The sequence below is a fragment of the Podarcis pityusensis genome (genome assembly GCF_964106645.2).
Source record: "Podarcis pityusensis genome assembly, chromosome: 9".
NCBI lineage: Eukaryota > Metazoa > Chordata > Lepidosauria > Squamata > Lacertidae > Podarcis > Podarcis pityusensis.
In genome coordinates this window covers 76,939,783-76,956,244 of record NC_138034.1, presented here as the reverse complement: position 1 = coordinate 76,956,244, position 16,462 = coordinate 76,939,783, and the positions used below count along the sequence as shown (strand labels likewise).

The 16,462-nt window shown below is 49.4% G+C and overlaps 1 protein-coding gene and 1 long non-coding RNA gene across 3 annotated transcripts in view; one reads left to right on the top strand and one right to left on the bottom strand.

The window, feature by feature from the left end:
- LOC308485481 overlaps positions 1-16,462 on the bottom strand; it is a 131,013-nt gene that overhangs the window by 14,584 nt on the left and 99,967 nt on the right. The window lies entirely within an intron of this gene.
- LOC308485295 (exocyst complex component 6B) overlaps positions 1-16,462 on the top strand; it is a 93,391-nt gene that overhangs the window by 31,060 nt on the left and 45,869 nt on the right. For both annotated transcript variants that reach the window (XM_081020974.1, XM_081020975.1), the window contains exons 9-10: positions 3,873-4,014; positions 13,614-13,687. In XM_081020974.1, the coding sequence (XP_080877100.1) occupies positions 3,873-4,014; positions 13,614-13,687 (216 nt within the window). The remainder of the gene's footprint in view (positions 1-3,872; positions 4,015-13,613; positions 13,688-16,462) is intronic.

Below are 16,462 nucleotides of genomic sequence, written 5' to 3'. Positions count from 1 at the left end.
TTCCTTAGAAGAGTTTGGATTTGATATCCCGCTTTATCACTACCCGAAGGAGTCTCAAAGCGGCTAACATTCTCCTTTCCCTTCCTCCCCCATAACAAACACTCTGTGAGGTGAGTGGGGCTGAGAGACTTCAGGGAAGTGTGACTGGCCCAAGGTCACCCAGCAGCTGCATGTGGAGGAGCGGGGAAGCGAACCCAGTTCACCAGATTACGAGTCCACCGCTCTTAACCACTACACTACACTGGCTCTCCTTAGCTCTTCCACAGTCTCCGTGCCATCCCCCTTTCTTGTCTCCAGAAGTACTGTCCTCCCTTCTGCCAGACTCCTGTCTCCGTACACAGCAAAAAAAAGAGTATTGCTCCTAGTCAAGAGTTATTTAGCGTCAGCTGTTTTGCAGGAGGTGGACTGGGTGACCCTTGGGGTCCTTCCGAACTCCGTACTTCTGTGATTCGTTAAGTGTTGTGGTCCGGGAGAAAGCGTTTGATAAGGAAAACGGAGTCTGTGAACAGATTTGAAGCACAGGAGAGAATAAGCTGGGGTGACGACATGAGTTGCAGGGTCACCAGATTCCTCTCCCCCTCCAAAAATCCCAAAGCTCATAAGAAGTCAGGGGTGGCTATTGTGGTGACCTCCAGACTGGACTCCGCTCCCTCCAGCCTCACCTAGCCGGGCCCATTTGGTGAGAATTGGAGTCCAGCCGCCCCACAGCCTTCCGTCTTTTATTGGCCTGGGTCTGACACGGAGTTCCTGCCCTCCCCCAAAAGCTTTCTTTTCCCATGTTGATCTCCAAGCCTGTCCGGTCCTGTTCTGAATTGGAACGGCAGGGGACTTTTGGGATTACTTGGTTCACGTACAGTCTCCTTTCGCTGAAAGAGAATAAAGAGTCATTTTCCTTTTTTTGCTTTCCAAACTACTCGCTTCATACTGTTCTCGGGCTTTCTGGCATGAGATGGTATTATGCGTCTGCAGAATAAACTGTTCATTTTACCTGGCAAAGAGGCGGGGGAAGGGGTGTTCCTCCAAAATGCCGTCGTAAGTAGCAAGGATAATTAAAGGTGGTTGTTCTCTTCCCGCAAGGCGTCATTAGCATTAAGAATAAACTTCAAAGGGTTGGATTCTGGCATTCTGCATCAACAAGATCAGAAGAGTCTTGTGGCCCTTTTGAGAGGCTAGCTGCCATATTGTGGCCTCGGAGCCTCGCCCATCAGATGCCGGAAATGCCTGCTTCTTTCAAGGATCACCATCTCAGGGGTTGTAAATGTGCCAGGCTGTGTGTATTTTGCAGCCTGCTTATCTGATATGGACAAGCAGCTTCACAGTGGGCACAAATCGGCTCCTGCTCCTGTCTGCGTCCCCTTCATTTGAGGGTTACTTCTAATGTTTCAGGAAACAGCAAACAGCAAGCAGCCGTTCCGGTTGATGGATCTCTCTGGCACCTTGCTGCCAGGTACCTCTGGATCCTGGGGTTCCTTAACCCAGGCTAAGCAGCAACTGCTACCACCTTCTGCGGACGGTTGCATTGGGGACGGGGGGACTGAAGCTTCCACCACTGAAAACCAGAGCTTGAAAGGGTGAGAGACACCCTTTTCATCCTCCTGGTGTGTCCAACAGGGACAGATAAATGTGTTCTGCTTGTTTTTTAAACTCATTGAGATGTCTACTACTTACTTTTGTTGTTGTTGTTTCCATTGAATGCTTGTTATTTAAAAGAGTCCCAAGGCCAAAATATAGCATAAGATGCAGTAATAGAGTAAAAAGGTAAAGGGACCCCTGACCATTAGGTCCAGTCGTGGCTGACTCTGGGGTTGCAGCGCTCATCTCACTTCACTGGCCGAGGGAGTCAGCGTACAGCATGACTAAGCCGCTTCTGGCGAACCAGAGCAGCGCACGGAAATGCCGTTTACCTTCCTGTCGGAGCGGTACCTATTTATCTACTTGCACTCTGACATGCTTTCCAACTGCTAGGTTGGCAGGAGCAGGGACCGAGCAACAGGAGCTCACCCCGTCATGGGGATTCGAACCCCAACCTTCTGATCGGCAAGTCCTAGGCTCTGTGGTTTAACCCACAGCACCACCCACATCCCTCTAGTAATAGAGTACGCGGTGATTAAAACTTTCTCCGGCTTTCTCTGATCTGAAGTGTCCACCCAGAGGAGTGGGATGTTCCTCTTATTTAATAATAACGAAAGTGAAGGCCTCTTGTGTTGCTCCCTTGCGGAGTGAAGGGAAATCTGTTGAGATGACCAGCGCAGGGAGCTGCTTCCAGCTTCAGAGCCTGAGAAATCTCAAGGGTCTTTCCAGGCAGGGACCAGAAACTCAGGGAAGCTGTGCGCTTTTCCTTTCTTGGAGGTTCCCAAAAGACATCGCATCTCAGGAATGTGGCAGCCTGTCTCCTGCTCAGCGGTGTGTGTGTAGAGGTCAGGGTGCATCTTTTCCCATTCAGACTCTAGCTGTGGATGCATGTAATCTGCTGCTCTTGAAAACGCAGCCAAAGTGAGCAGCCTCGCCAGTTTTGCACATCTTGCTTTGGGTATTTCCCCTCCAGTGTCTCTCTTTGCATGGGTTTCTAAGGGGATAATTACCTCTTCCTTCGTGTTATTTCCCCCCAGGCTTCACAAATTAATTAATTACCCATGGCTTAGAGGATTGATGGATAGGGCAGGGAGAATTCAGACACTCGCAAGTGGACGGTGTCCAGGGCCTCCCAAGCCACTTTGTGGGGAACTGCCCAAATATTGCTGTCAACTCGGGGGGGGGGGGGAGCTACCAGGCTTCAGTGGCAGCTCTTACCAGAATGTACCTTCAAGTGGAATGGAGCAGTAAATCTTGCAGGGCCAAACATAAATGCTAGCTATTCCATCTTTCTTTCTTTCTTTCTTTCTTTCTTTCTTTCTTTCTTTCTTTCTTCCTGGCAGCAGACTTCCCACGCTTTTGCTCCATTTCTCTCTAAATTTTCAGCAATTTTAAATGTTTCTTAAAGCTTACTATTAGGCTCCCTTACCTGCTTTGAATGGGAGGTGTCATTTCTATAGCAAGCTACATTGATGAAAGCCAAAAGTAGTTACGGAATTTGCAGGGCGCAGGTTCCTTCCAGACAAGAGTTAACTGCAACAGCATCATGGGAAATGTAGTCTGCAGTGAAAAAACCCGAACAAACCATGGTGACCTTTCCAGTGAAACCCGAACTCCTTAAGAAACCTTAAACATTGATACGAAATTTGCAAGTTGATTTTGATTTAATATTCGCAGTAACAAATTTTAATTTCCAGGAACAAATGTTGCTCTCAGGATGGCTCCTATTAACACCATTTGCATTGAAAAGTCAGCAAACATTGTGATTGCTATAATAATGATAATATCAGAAACACAGTAACATTTAAATAAAGCAGGGAAAAAGCAAATCGTTCGAGCAAGTAATACAATTCAATACAAGCTCATACTGATTCCCAGTTTGGGAATCTCACTTTGATCCCATCACCCTCTGGGCTGGTTTACACAGTCATCTTATGTGTGTGATAAAGCATTTCCTATTCTGTATCATGCCAGGGTTTTATGCAGGAGAGGAAAGAAACCCTTCCTGTGTCCTCAGGCTTGGCGAGAAAACACTTTTTGTAACTTGTTTTGACCCTGCCTTGTGTCAAGGAACTGAATCTGCCTTGGCTGAACCTGCCAGCGATTGCAGGTCATCGAGGCCAGGCCAAGTCGGGGCTGATGCCACCAACAAATCTCCCCCAGAACTGGTTGGGAAAGGCTTGTGTGGTTCTGTGCGTGCCCCCCTTGTCTCTGCCCCCCCCGTTCCCCCTTTCCCCCGTTTGGAGATCTCGCCCTCCTGCAGCAGCCCTTCTGACATTCTTCCCCGTTTTGCTTTCCAGGGCAAGGTGGCTCAGACGGCCTGCATGTCTGCCTGCAAGCACTTGGCCACTTCGCTGACCCAGCTGCTCTTGGAAGCCGAAGTCCGGCAGCTCTCGCTGGGGGCCTTGCAGCAGTTCAACCTGGACGTGGCGGAGTGTGAACGTAAGGCTGCTTCCGCGTGCCTGGGGGGGGGGCGCCAAGGGGGGACGTGTGCCAAGAGATGGACAAGAGGGCTAGGTTTTGCTACAGGAGCGCCCAAGGCGGGCTCCGGCCATGCTGTGTGGTAGTAGTAGTAGTAATAATAATAATAATAATACAGTCATACCTTGGGTTGAATGCGCTTCAGGTTGAGCGTGTTTGAGTTGTGCTCCGCGGCAACCCGGAAGTAACAGAGCGTGTTACTTCTGGGTCTCGCCACTTGTGCATGCCCAGACGCTCAAAATGACGTGCGTGCATGCGCAGACGTGCCGTCGCTAGTTACGTTTGCTTCTAGATATGAACGGTGCTCCGGAACAGATCCTGTTCATATCCAGAGGTACCACTGTAATAATAATAATAATAATAATAATAATAATAATAATAATAATAATTTATTTATACCGCGCCTGTCTGCCTGGGTTTCCCCAGCCACTCTGGGCGGCTCCCAACAAAATATTAAAAATACAATAAAACGTCCCCATTCCTTCCCTGCCCTGCTGCCGGCCCCTTCACCCCAGGGACTGCCCCTGCCCTGTCCTTGTCCTTCTGAGGCTGCTGCTCCCCGTGGCCCAGTGGGAGAGTGCCTGCCTTGCAAGCAGACCATCCTGGGCTCAATCCCCAGCGGCATTTCCTGGCAGGGCTGGGAGGCTCCAGCCTCAAATCCTGGAGACCTGCTGCTGCCAGTCAGTGTTGACAGCACTGAGCAAGATGGACCAGTGGTCTGACTCTGTATAAGGCCACTCCCTAGGTTCCCTTGCTCTGTCCCGTGTGCTGACCTGGGTGGGTTCCCAGCCTTTCTTGCCCTTGACAGGGCTTTTCCACATGCCCCTGCAGTCGGGGTGGCCCATCCTGTCTCGGGTGGCCGTTCTCACTCTTGGCTTCAACAGAACTCCATTAACCTCAGCGGGGATTTTTCTCCCCTTTACAACCTTTTTTGTGTTTTGTATTGTTGTTGTTGTTTAGTTGTTGAGTCGTGTCCAGCTCTTTGTGACCCCCTGGACCAGAGCATGCCAGGCACTCCTGTCTTCCACTGCCTCCCGCAGTTGGGTCAAACTCATGTTGGTCGCTTCGACAACACCGTCCCACCATCTTGTCCTCCGTTGTCCCCTTCTCCTTGTGCCCTCCATCTTTCCCAGCATCAGGGTCTTTTCCAGGGAGTCTTCTCTTCTCATGAGGTGGCCAAAGTCTTGGAGCCTCAGCTTCAGGATCTGTCCTTCCAGTGAGCTCTCAGGGCTGACTTCCTTAAGAATGGAGAGGTTTGATCTTCTTGCAGTCCATGGGACTCTCAAGAGTCTCCTCCAGCACCAGAATTCAAAAGCATCAATTCTTTGGCGATCAGCCTTCTTTATGGTCCAGCTTTCACTTCCATACATCACTACTGGGAAAACCATGGCTTTAACTATATGGACCTTTGTCAATAAGGTGATGTCTCTGCTTTTAAAGATGCTGTCTAGGTTTGTCATTGCTGTGTTTTGTATTAGCATCTTGCATTTTTCCGTGGGGTCTCAGTCGCCTGCAGTGAAATGCAAGCAGCACCTAAGAAGCCTGCTATTCAAAATCCCAGGTCTCCAGCCTGCAAAAGTGGTGGAACCAGTCAGTCTGAAGTCTGTTCTGCAAAGGGAGCAGGGGAATCCCAGTCCACTGGATTGATAGTGGTGTTTCTACGCCACTTTCCTTTCAAATGAAGCAGCTTGCAAACAATAAATAACCAGAATGGAACAGAACATCGCAAGTACAGCATCAGTCATACAATTAACAAATCAGCAGTAAAGCAGCTGCAATCTGTAGACTGCTATTAACAAGTTTGCTGCTTTGCTTCTTTGGCTCCAGGTTGCACCCACAGCTGCTGGAGCTGGGGGAGATCCCTGCCTGGATCCTGGGGAACTGCTCCCGGCCAGTGGGTAGGCAATGCCAAGCTAGATGAGTGGATTTAAGGCCTTGACCTGTTCCTGGAGGGTGCCAGCCTGCGTGGTCGGGGCAGCTGACCCTCTCCCTCCAGGCCCCAAATGGCCCTTGGGCTGAGGAGAAGGAGGCTCCTGCTCTCTCCTTCCTGCCCGTCAGTTTCAGACTCTCTGAGAGAAGCAAATGCCGGCAAAAGGCTTTGCAGGCTCACTGCCCGCAAAACCCCTTCATTTCCTGGTGATCTTTGCTGACAGCATGACTGATAAGTCTCCTCCCGAGGGTCGCTGCTGATTTCCATGAGCGGGAAGGACTTTCCATGGTCTGTAGCTCATCTCGCACTTGCCCAGCCTTTGCTACTCACTTCCCTGCGCTAGACATCAAAATTAGACACTTGTTGAAGAATAAAAATGGGGAGCGGTGAGTGATCTAGGGCCCAGTATACCGGGAAGTGTCCCCATTCATTCCATCAAGGTTTGTGCCCTGAAAGGGGAACAAATGAAAAACAATTTCCACCTCCCTTTCTTCCTTTCCTCATCTCCCCCCCCCCCCCCATTTTTCTTTATTGAATTAGTGTGATTTTTATTGTACCTTATGTGGAAAACTTTCAGTGAATATTGATTACGAAAAGAGGGAGTAGAAGGGAGGCTTGTTCTGCCCTGGAGGAGCTGGGGGCTTGCAAGGAGGCTGGGGTGGATGAGAGAGGAGCCCTGAGGAAATAAGCCACGGAGGAGGAAGCAAAGCCCCAGTGCACAGCTTGCTTCAAGTCTTGACCGTAAGAAGGAGACAGGCAGAGAGCTCCACTGGTCAGGCCCAGCTCCCCAGCCGCTGCTCTTCATTTCCTGGGCGTCTCTCCGCAGGTGCTAACAGAGAGCCACCTTCATGGATGAAAAGCCCATTCAGAATAAATTGTGGCACTTTGTGGGGAGACATTAGCGCAGATTGGAGTGTTCTCGGAGGCCCTGTCTCTGGCTTGTCTGGGGCTAGAGCCTCCTGCATTCCTACCTTGGGGATTTGCGGAGCAATTTCCGTGTCCTGTCTGAACGTAGCCGTGGAAGGAGGGGAGCCTCCCCATTCCTCCCAACCTGAAGAGCAGCCGCCTAGCCAAGGCGTTTCCATAATGGCCCCTTTCTTCTGTGCGACAATGTCCTCCTCCTCCTTCTCCAGATCTGCTCCAAACTCTTTCGTTTCCCCTCCCAGTGATTACCTGCAGCTGTTGAGTAAAGTGCAGGCAGTCGCCCTGCTTGGAAAGATCTTGGCAGGAGTTTGGGGAAGGCGCACAGAGTCCAAGTGTTGCTCTCGAAGGTCAGGCGAGGTGACGGGGCGGCTGGGCCTGCCAGGCCCCTTCCTTTTCCATGGCTGGCCAGAGGTGCCTCTCACCTCTGCTCCGAGGCTGGCAGGCAGGAGGGCTCAACTGGATGGGTGAGGGAGGGAGGCAGAGAGAGACACAGAGAGCTGGACGTTCCCAAACTTAGTTGCTTTCCAAGCTGCAAGCAGTAGTCAGACTACGCACTCTTTTGGTTTTCTTAATGCAGTTTCAGTCCACAAAGTGCACACACACAAAATAACAAATTTTTAATAATAATAATAATAATAATAATAATAATAATAATAATAATAATTTATTTATACCCTGCCCATCTGGCTGAGTTTCCCCAGCCACTCTGGGGGGCTCCCAATCGAGTGTTAAAAACAATACAGCACTAATATTAAAAACTTCCCTAAGCAGGGCTGCCTTCAGATGTCTCTTAAAGATAGGATAGCTGCTTATTTCCTTCACATCTGAAGGGAGGGCTTTCCACAGGGCGGGCGCCACTACCGAGAAGGCCCTCTGTCCGCATATAAAATGTACAACTCAGAGAAAACGTTCATTGGAAAAAAGGTGGGTTTTGTGGGAAGAGTGTGCACAAAAGTCAGACAGTTTACACGCAGGTGTGGTGGTGTGTACATGTGCTCTTTGGGAAAGTCCTCCCAAAAAATGGGCTGGGAAGGGCCAGCGAGTGAGCAATGGTGAAAGGCTCCCGGAAGGGGCTTGGGCTGGTTCTTCCGGGTCTAGCGGGCGCTTGCAAGGCACACGGTCCTTTGCTCTTCTAAGTGACTGACCTCTTTGTTCCCGTTGATAAGGGTGAGCGAGGGAGGGCAAGTCCTCCTGCTCTTCCAGTTGTGGTGGGGGCAGTCAGAAGATGAACCCACCCAGGAGGTGGCAGTATCCCAGATGGATTAAGGCTGCCCTCTGTGCTTCCGGAAGAATGGGAATTTGCAGGGGGTATATTTCCCCCCTTTTCAGTGTGTAAAGTACAGGGACCTCTCTGTATATGTCTTGTTTCTGTTGTACAGCCAACGAAAGGAAAAAACGTCCATTGCATATAATCAACCCATGTGGGTCTTTCTCCTTCTCTCCCCTCTCCCACCCCAACTCTTCAGTTGTCTTGGGCTCTCTTTAGTTCTTCTCCTTTGTCCAAGGCTTAGCGGTTCCTATTCCTCCGTCCTGCTGCCTTTGGGAGGGTGCTTTGGGAAAGAGGTTAGAGTCCCCCTGTAACCCGCCCGGGGTGGGTGGCCCCTGCTTGCAGGCCTCGCGGAGACATCACTTCTTTGGCCTGAACACAGATCTCCCAACCCTCTCGGCTGCCCCAGGGCTTTGTACCGGGGCCAGCTCCATTCTCGGTCCATGTTCTGCTCGAGGGGGCCATGCTGTAGGGGGCTTGCTCTCTCGCTCCCGCCCCCCTCTCGCCTTGCTGACATGGCACAGGGATCCGATGGTTTCCTGGGCAATCTCCCGCTGGGCCGTTGGGCTGCTCTGTGCTAATTGTCCTGACACCTGACTGAGGGGGCTCAATGGAAGAACTGGCTGTGCCCTCCTGGGCCGGGTGGTGGCTGGAATTAAACAGCAGGTTTTGCACACTTGTGCTCTGACATCCAACTGGCAAGCTGTGCTCAGACTATGACCTCTCTGGCTGTTCAAGTTGCTCGGAGAACTCTGTGCGGCAAGTGACTCCTAATAATAATAATAATAATAATAATAATAATAATTATAGACATCTGGTGCATCTTAAGAAAACCATCTCATCAGTTTGTGGCATATTGAGGCTGGGAGGTTGATCTCCATATGATGCCATGTTGTTGTTGTTGTTGTTGTTGTTGTTTAGTCGTTTAGTCATGTCCGCCTCTTCGTGACCCCCTGGACCAGAGCATGCCAGGCCCTCCTGTCTTCCACTGCCTCCCTCATTCTAGTAGCTTCGAGAACACTGTCCAACCATCTCGTCCTCTGTCGTCCCCTTCTCCTTGTGCCCTCCATCTTTCCCAACATCAGGGTCTTTTCCAGGGAGTCTTCTCATCTCATGAGGTGGCCAAAGTCTTGGAGCCTCAGCTTCAGGATCTGTCCTTCCAGTGAGCACTCAGGGCTGATTTCCTTCAGAAAGGAGAGGTTTGGTCTTCTTGCAGTCCATGGGACTCTCAAGAGTCTCCTCCAGCACCATAATTCAAAAGCATCAATTCTTCGGCGATCAGCCTTCTTTGTGGTCCAACTCTCACTTCCATACATCACTACTGGGAAGACCATAGCTTGTATGCCATGTATGGAGTTGTAAATCAACCATGGCCCATGATATCCGTTCAGACTGCAGGTGAGCCAAGGAATCTGCCTGGCACAGGGTTAGAACCTTGGTCCATCTAGCTCAGTATTACAAGCACTGGCTGGCAGTCACTCGCCAGTCTCTCGCAAGGGTAGGGCTTTGCCAGCTGTACCTGGAGGTGGCAAGGCTTTAACCTGGCACCTTCTGTGTGGGAAGCAGGTGCTCAAGGACATTGCCATAGCTCAGTTGCTCTACCCCAGAGCTTGCGCCCTTCTCCAAGGCTAGCCTGCAGCTGCTGCCTCCATTGGTTCATGGTTGAAGGGCTGAGGCTTGAGATCTAGACAGAGAGGTGATCTGGAAGAGCGGAGGGGCAGAGACTGAGTGCTCAGCTCCAAAAGGGAAGGCTAAGAACAAGCACAGGATGAGGCAGAAGCTGCAGCCACAGAGTCCCATTGAAAGTGCAGGAGGATGCAGGAAAGCATTGTTTAATGTCTGGATAAGATACAAGGACTTATTGGAAAATAAAACTCCAAGGTGGTTGTCACCGATGGAAGCAAAAGCTCTGAAAAAGCTCAATATGGAGGCCAAATGGCCGAAATATTGGGAAATTTTGGAACAAGACGGAGATAGACTGAAATTGCAGAGTTTTGAGAAATTAAAAAACAAAGTGGGAGATTGGCTTCATTATTATCAGATAATGGAGGCATATAAGTTGGATAAGAAAATTGGTTTCCAGGTGGAAAAATCAAAATTAGAAACAGAACTATTAGAACCCAAAATTAAGATTTTGTCAAAGATGTATAACTTGCTGTTGAAATGGAATACTCAGGATGAAATGGTGAAATCTGCTATGATTAAATGGGCACAAGATGTTGGACATGACATAATGATGGCTGACTGGGAACAGTTATGAACCACAGGTATGAAGTTTACGGCATGTAATGCCTTAAGAGAGAATATTATGAAAATGATATACAGGTGGTACATGACCCCAGTCAAGCTTGCAAAAATTTATCATTTGCCCGATAACAAATGTTGGAAATGTAAAGAAACTGAAGGTACATTCTTTCACCTTTGGTGGACGTGCCCAAGGATTAAGGCTTTCTGGGAAATGATATACAATGAACTGAAAAAAGTATTTAAATATACCTTCTTGAAAAAAACAGAGGCCTTTCTCCTGGGCATAGTCGGTCAATTGGTGCCAAAGAAGGATAGAACTTTTTTTATGTATGCCACAACAGCAGCAAGAATACTCATTGCAAAGTATTGGAAGACACAAGATCTACCCACTCTGGAAGAATGGCAGATGAAGTTGATGGACTATATGGAACTGGCAGAAATGACTGGCAGAATCCGAGACCAGGGAGAAGAGTCGGTGGAAGAAGATTGGAAGAAGTTCAAAGACTATCTACAGAAATATTGTAAAATTAATGAAAGTTAGAACGATGTTGGATAGAAATTAAGTGGTTTCCAGCTGTAATGCTTTAAGAGAATATGAAAAATGGGTTGTTAAGAGGTAAAAATCTAATGTTACTATTTTAAGACCAAAGATTAGGACAAATAAAGAGGGTAAGGATTTGCTGAACCAACAAACTGAACTGGAATACAAAAAAAGGATCTATGAGGAGGTCCGGGAAACAAGCAAATGAAAGATAAGTGATTGAAAGACTGAATTGTTTTTAACTATTTTTATTTTGTATTTTTCTTTCTTTCTTTTTCTATTTTGTAATATTTTGAAAATCTTAATAAATATCTTATAAAAAAAAAAAGTGCAGGAGGATGAGCAAGCTCAGGGGGGCAGCCAGAGTGGCAGGAAGGGGTAAGCAGCAACATCTGGAAAGCCCAAGGCTGGGAAAGGCTGGAATAGAGTCTCCTGGGCCCAGTGCACAAGGAGTCTGGCTTAGGACCCAACGCAGCCTCTTCACATCCCTGTGCACCATCCTGGATGCATGGCAGCTCAGAGTGCAGGTGGCAGGAGGACCCAAAAGCATCAGCAGGGCTTTGAGAAGCCTGCAAATTCACCAGTTATTCCAGCAAAGGACTTCAGCCTGTCCTGGAAGAATTCCCACCTAGCCGTGGCCTGACTCAGAGGAGGAGGAGCATCATTACCGCATCACAGCCCCATGAATGATCAAAACTTGAGCCAGGTTACATCAAGAATGACAGGAGTTGTAGTTCAGCAGGGTCCCTACCCTTGCAGTGCACAGGTCAACGGGAGATGACCTCCAGTTTCCAAGGACACAGTGCAATCTGAACATAGCTTCCTGCTCCATCCCAAGACTCTGGTACATGCATCTCTCTGAGGACCAGAGCATATTCAGAAGTCACACTTAACAAAGCTAAATGAAACATATCCCAAAGCCCACCATAATATTTTCAAAACACTATCTGTGCGGTAAAGTGTTGCTGAGCTAACAGGTCTACTTTGGTATTTGTTACGAACAGCCAATTAATCTGCAAAGACTGTAGGTGGGTTCAGCTAGTTGCCACGGACAACACCGAAATGTGTGTTTCGTGCAAAAGTTGGGGCTGTGCTTTATGCTGTGTTTTGAATAAAAGCCTAAGAACAAGGCTCCCTCTCTACCACACACCCAGCTTCCCAAGGCTTCATTTTTCATTCCTACCTTAGATTTTGTCCCGACGATAAATAAATCTTAACAAGTAAGAAAATTTCAACATGGGAAAGACGTCTGTTAATTAATTTTCAATGTGCATCTTGAGTGATCAAGAACTCCTCAACCTGGGCAGGGGTTCTGCCATCATTTTCCAGGAACCTGCCCATGCTAAGTTTTGGGAGAACCTAGAAGATGCTGCCTCTTGAGTGACACCCTGCAACGAGTCACTGGTGCCCAGTCTTCCCGGCCTTCCTGGAGGGTATGGAGTGGCCTGCTGCATTGCTGAGGCTGGCCCAACTACCCAGATCATCCAGTCTTCACTTGGGGCACCCATAAAGCAAAACACAATCAGAGAGATTCACCCTTGCAACGTTGCTGCTACACAACGTCTTGTGTAGAGCAGCTGCCTGAGAGGACCCAAGTTCTTTTGACCAGCCTTGTGTGCTTCTCCAGGATCTCGGGTAGTGATGCTCTTCCTGAAGTCCTGGCCAGTTCCACCAACTAGCAGCATGTTAGGTGAACAGTTTAGGGAGATGAAATGTAGTCTCCCCTTGTGATGTTCAGGGCCCTGAGTTTCCTAGGAGGGAGATGCTTCTAGTTTACTCGAGGTAGGCAAGAGGAGGTGGGATAGCCTTGCTTAACCTTCAGTATGCGAACTTAGCAAGGCAGCAAACAGATCTTCAACATTCATACTGTGGTGTTTGTGATGTGGTGTTTAAACAATTATGCACCACATTATGGATTTAGACCCAAAACTGAATCCAGGTGGCGCAGAAGAGAGAAGGCTCTGAGGATCTTTCCCCTGACCCCTGTTGCCATGAGCTGCTCGTCCAGTGGCCGCCTTCAGAATAAATGGCTGTTTCGTGCAATGGCAGCGGTGGTGGTTCTCCCCCACTTTCTGGTCCCTGTGCAATGATATGATATATCAGTTGGAGATGTTATTCTGTTCCAATGTAATTAATGGAGCAGCCTGGCTTATTTATTTTTGACAAATGTGCATAGATCCCTGTGACAGGCATGAAATTAGAAAATTCCTTCAGTGCCCCCAAATATAAATAGCTTTCGGAACTGAAAAGGGTTTCACAGCTGAAGATTTTATTGTGTTGGGAGGAAAACTTTTTCCATTGACCCCCACCCACCCCCCGTCCTCTCCCTCCATTCCCCCAAATGCTTTTCTTCTTTGCAAATTGTTTGTCCATTCACAAAACAAATACTCTGGAGCCCAGTGAAGCTCATGGGAATAAATTTCAGGTCGAATTAGTACAGTTTCCTTGCTGTCAGGATGGTGGAATTAATGGTGTTTTGATGACACAAATTTTGAAGGGTGAACAAAAAGCTGGAAGGGAGGGAGACCTTGCTCCTTAGAAGTGCGGTCCTCCTCTCCCCCAGCCTCTGTTGTCTCCGCTGTCATCCGTCTGCCAATCTCCCTGTCCATGGTTAGTTAAAAGCGCTTTTTATCCTCTCTTCTTTCCCACAGAGTTTGCCAGATCCGGCCCAGTGCCTGGGTTCCAAGGGGACACACTGCAGTTGGCCTTCATCGACTTGAGACAAGTACGTCTTTGTGTTCTGGTGTTTTGTGCTCCTTTTAAGATGTGTGACTGAAGACCATCAGGTCTTAAGGGAAGGAGAAGGGGAAGGGAGGAGGGGGCGGGGTTGGCGAGCCGGGCCGGAGACCTCTCGTTCCTCGCAGCCATCGCCAACGTCAACCCTCATGGATGTGGCCACCGGTCTCGTGGAGTTGCCTATGGCTCTCGTGCCAACGGAAGCAGTGGGAGAGAGGTGGCGGCCCGGTACAAGGTGTCATTGATAGCCCTTGGGGCCGTGCGTAGGTTGGGTTGGGTTGGACTCTATCCAAGTGGAGGAAAGGTGGCCTTGGCCTGGGCCGCCTGGGCTCTGAGCAGGTGCTGCTCCTGCTGGCCTGACTTTGTCTTTGCGCATAATGCCTGGCTGGAGGGATTTGCATTCCGCTGTGCGCAAGGAAGGGGTGTTTGTGTGTGCGCGCGCGTTTCGTTGGTGCGTCCTGGGGGAGGCGAATGTTCTTTCTCACAGGCGCTGCCTCCAGCCCCAAACTGTGCCGCTTCTGTTCCCGCTTCCGCTGGTGGCCAGAGGCTCCGCCCATTAGTGGGACCTCATTGTGGCAGCCTCGCCGATTGTGGTGGGCCATAGGGTGCCCCTGGGCTTTGGCAAGCGCAGCTGCGGAGGAAAGAGGCCATTTTCCAGCAAAGTCATTTGTTATGGAGCGGGGGCGACACCCCGGTCTGGGGGGGGGGGCGTGTGGGGTGGTGGCGGGGGCCTCGCTTCTGTCATCTGCTGGCAGTGAAGATGGATGGTGGTAGAGGAGAAAGTCTGAATGAAGTGAGATGCAATGACTGATGCCCTTTTTTCATCAAAACAATCTTTGTCCATTAAAAGACACCCCGCTTTGTCTCAGCTGCCACGATGATGCAGTGCCGTTTGTTTCCGAGGCTGACATGGGCTTACATTCCCAGTGGCATTCTCTGGACCATGGGGTGTTTCTGTAGCCTCCATCAGCTCTGCTCTCTTCCCAACCCTCCCTCCTTCCCTCCCCGCAATCCCCTTCCCTGCCAAGTCGGCTTTCAGCCTCTCTACACCCCGAGGGATCAGGCCATCCCAGAACACCTTCCATCCTGGGATGTGCAGACTCATTTCCCCATCGGAAGTTGCTGTTTTGCCTCGTTTGCAGACTCTCCACAAAGTGATCCCTAATACTGTGGAAGAAAGAGAATACCTCAGATTTGAGGCCGAATGTAAAAGCTGAGATTGCTCTGGTGACTTTGACCAGAAAGGTCTTCCTAATGTTCAGTCAGAATCTTCAAGTGGCAAGGAAGGAGGTTATGACAATGTCAGGAAGTACTTTCTGACTGTAAAGGTGGTGGACTCTCCTTCCTTGGAGGTTTTCAAGCAGAGGCTGAATAGCCGTCTGTCATGGGATTCTTGAGCTGGGATTCCTGCATTCCAGCGGTTGCGACAAGATGACCCTGGGAGCTACCTTCCAATTCTATGATTCTGTGGCTGCTCTGAGCTTGGACCATGAGCAGTGAGATGCTTCAAGGAAGGTTCTAAGCAGGGCAGGAGAGACTCCTGTGATGTTCCACTGGGATCATAGTCAGCCCACTGTCTGGGAACAACGCAGTTTCATCCTCAGACTAATCCACCAGCGTTTCCAAGCGCTGCTCTGGTTTTGGTGTTTCGTTGTGCCAGAAGTGGCTTAGCTTAGTCCCAGTAGCCACAGGACCCGGAAAAACTGTCTGCGGACAAACGCCGGCTCCCTCGGCCTGTAAAGTGAGATGAGCGCCGCAACCCCAAAGTCGTCTGTGACTGGACTTAACTGTCAGCGGTCCTTTACCTTTTACCTGTCTCTCTGTGTAATCCTTTTGGAAAACTGCTCACAAATGTGCGTCTGCAGTCAGGATTTCAATGGTTTGGTTCTCAGGACCCCTCCTCGTGGCCTTGGTGTGCTTGCTCCTTCTTGTTGGCTCTGCAGCCAACCCAGTGTGACTAGTTGCTCAGGGGAGGTCCTCCGGTTCTATACAAACCACTCTCCTTGCTCTCCAAAGGTGCCCGGTCTGACCCAGCCACCTTTGAGCAACAGATGACCTGCCCTGCAGCCCCCTGCCCTAGGCACGGTGGCAAGGCAGCAGTCGCAAAAAGCAAAGTCGCAAGAAGACAAGTTATAGGGAAGCAGGCAGAGGGCCTGGTTCTCAGTAGTGGCACCCGCCCTGTGGAACACCAGATGTCAAAGAGAACAACAACTTTTAGAAGACACCTGAAGGCAGCCCTGTTCAGGGAAGCTAAAGGTTTGATGCATTACTGTATTTTAATATTTTGTTGGAAGCCTCCCAGAGTGGCTGGGGAAGCCCAGCCAGATGGGTTGGGTAATAATAATAATAATAATAATAATAATAATAATAATAATTATTATTATTAAAGAGGTAGAAAACTACAGGCTTCTGACTAGCTGCCTGGATCCCCTACGTCCCCAGAGGACAGCAGCCTAGGTCTGCTCCAGAATTAAAGATGATGCTGGTCCAAAATGCCAAGGAGTTGCTTTGCTTCTAAGAAAGGAAGGTCAATATACATATCACAAAAGTGTTGCTTTCCCCCTCCTTCCCACTACACCCCGCTTAAACCGTATTCACAGCGACATATTTCAAGTCCAGATGCTTTGGAAAATAATTCCTAGGGCTGCTAGGAATGGGAGTCCACAATGTTTGGGAGGAAGGGCAGGGTATAAGTTTAATTGACAATAACAGTGTTTTGAAAACCGCTTAGAGATTGCAGGTATTAGAGCCCTGTTAAATATGG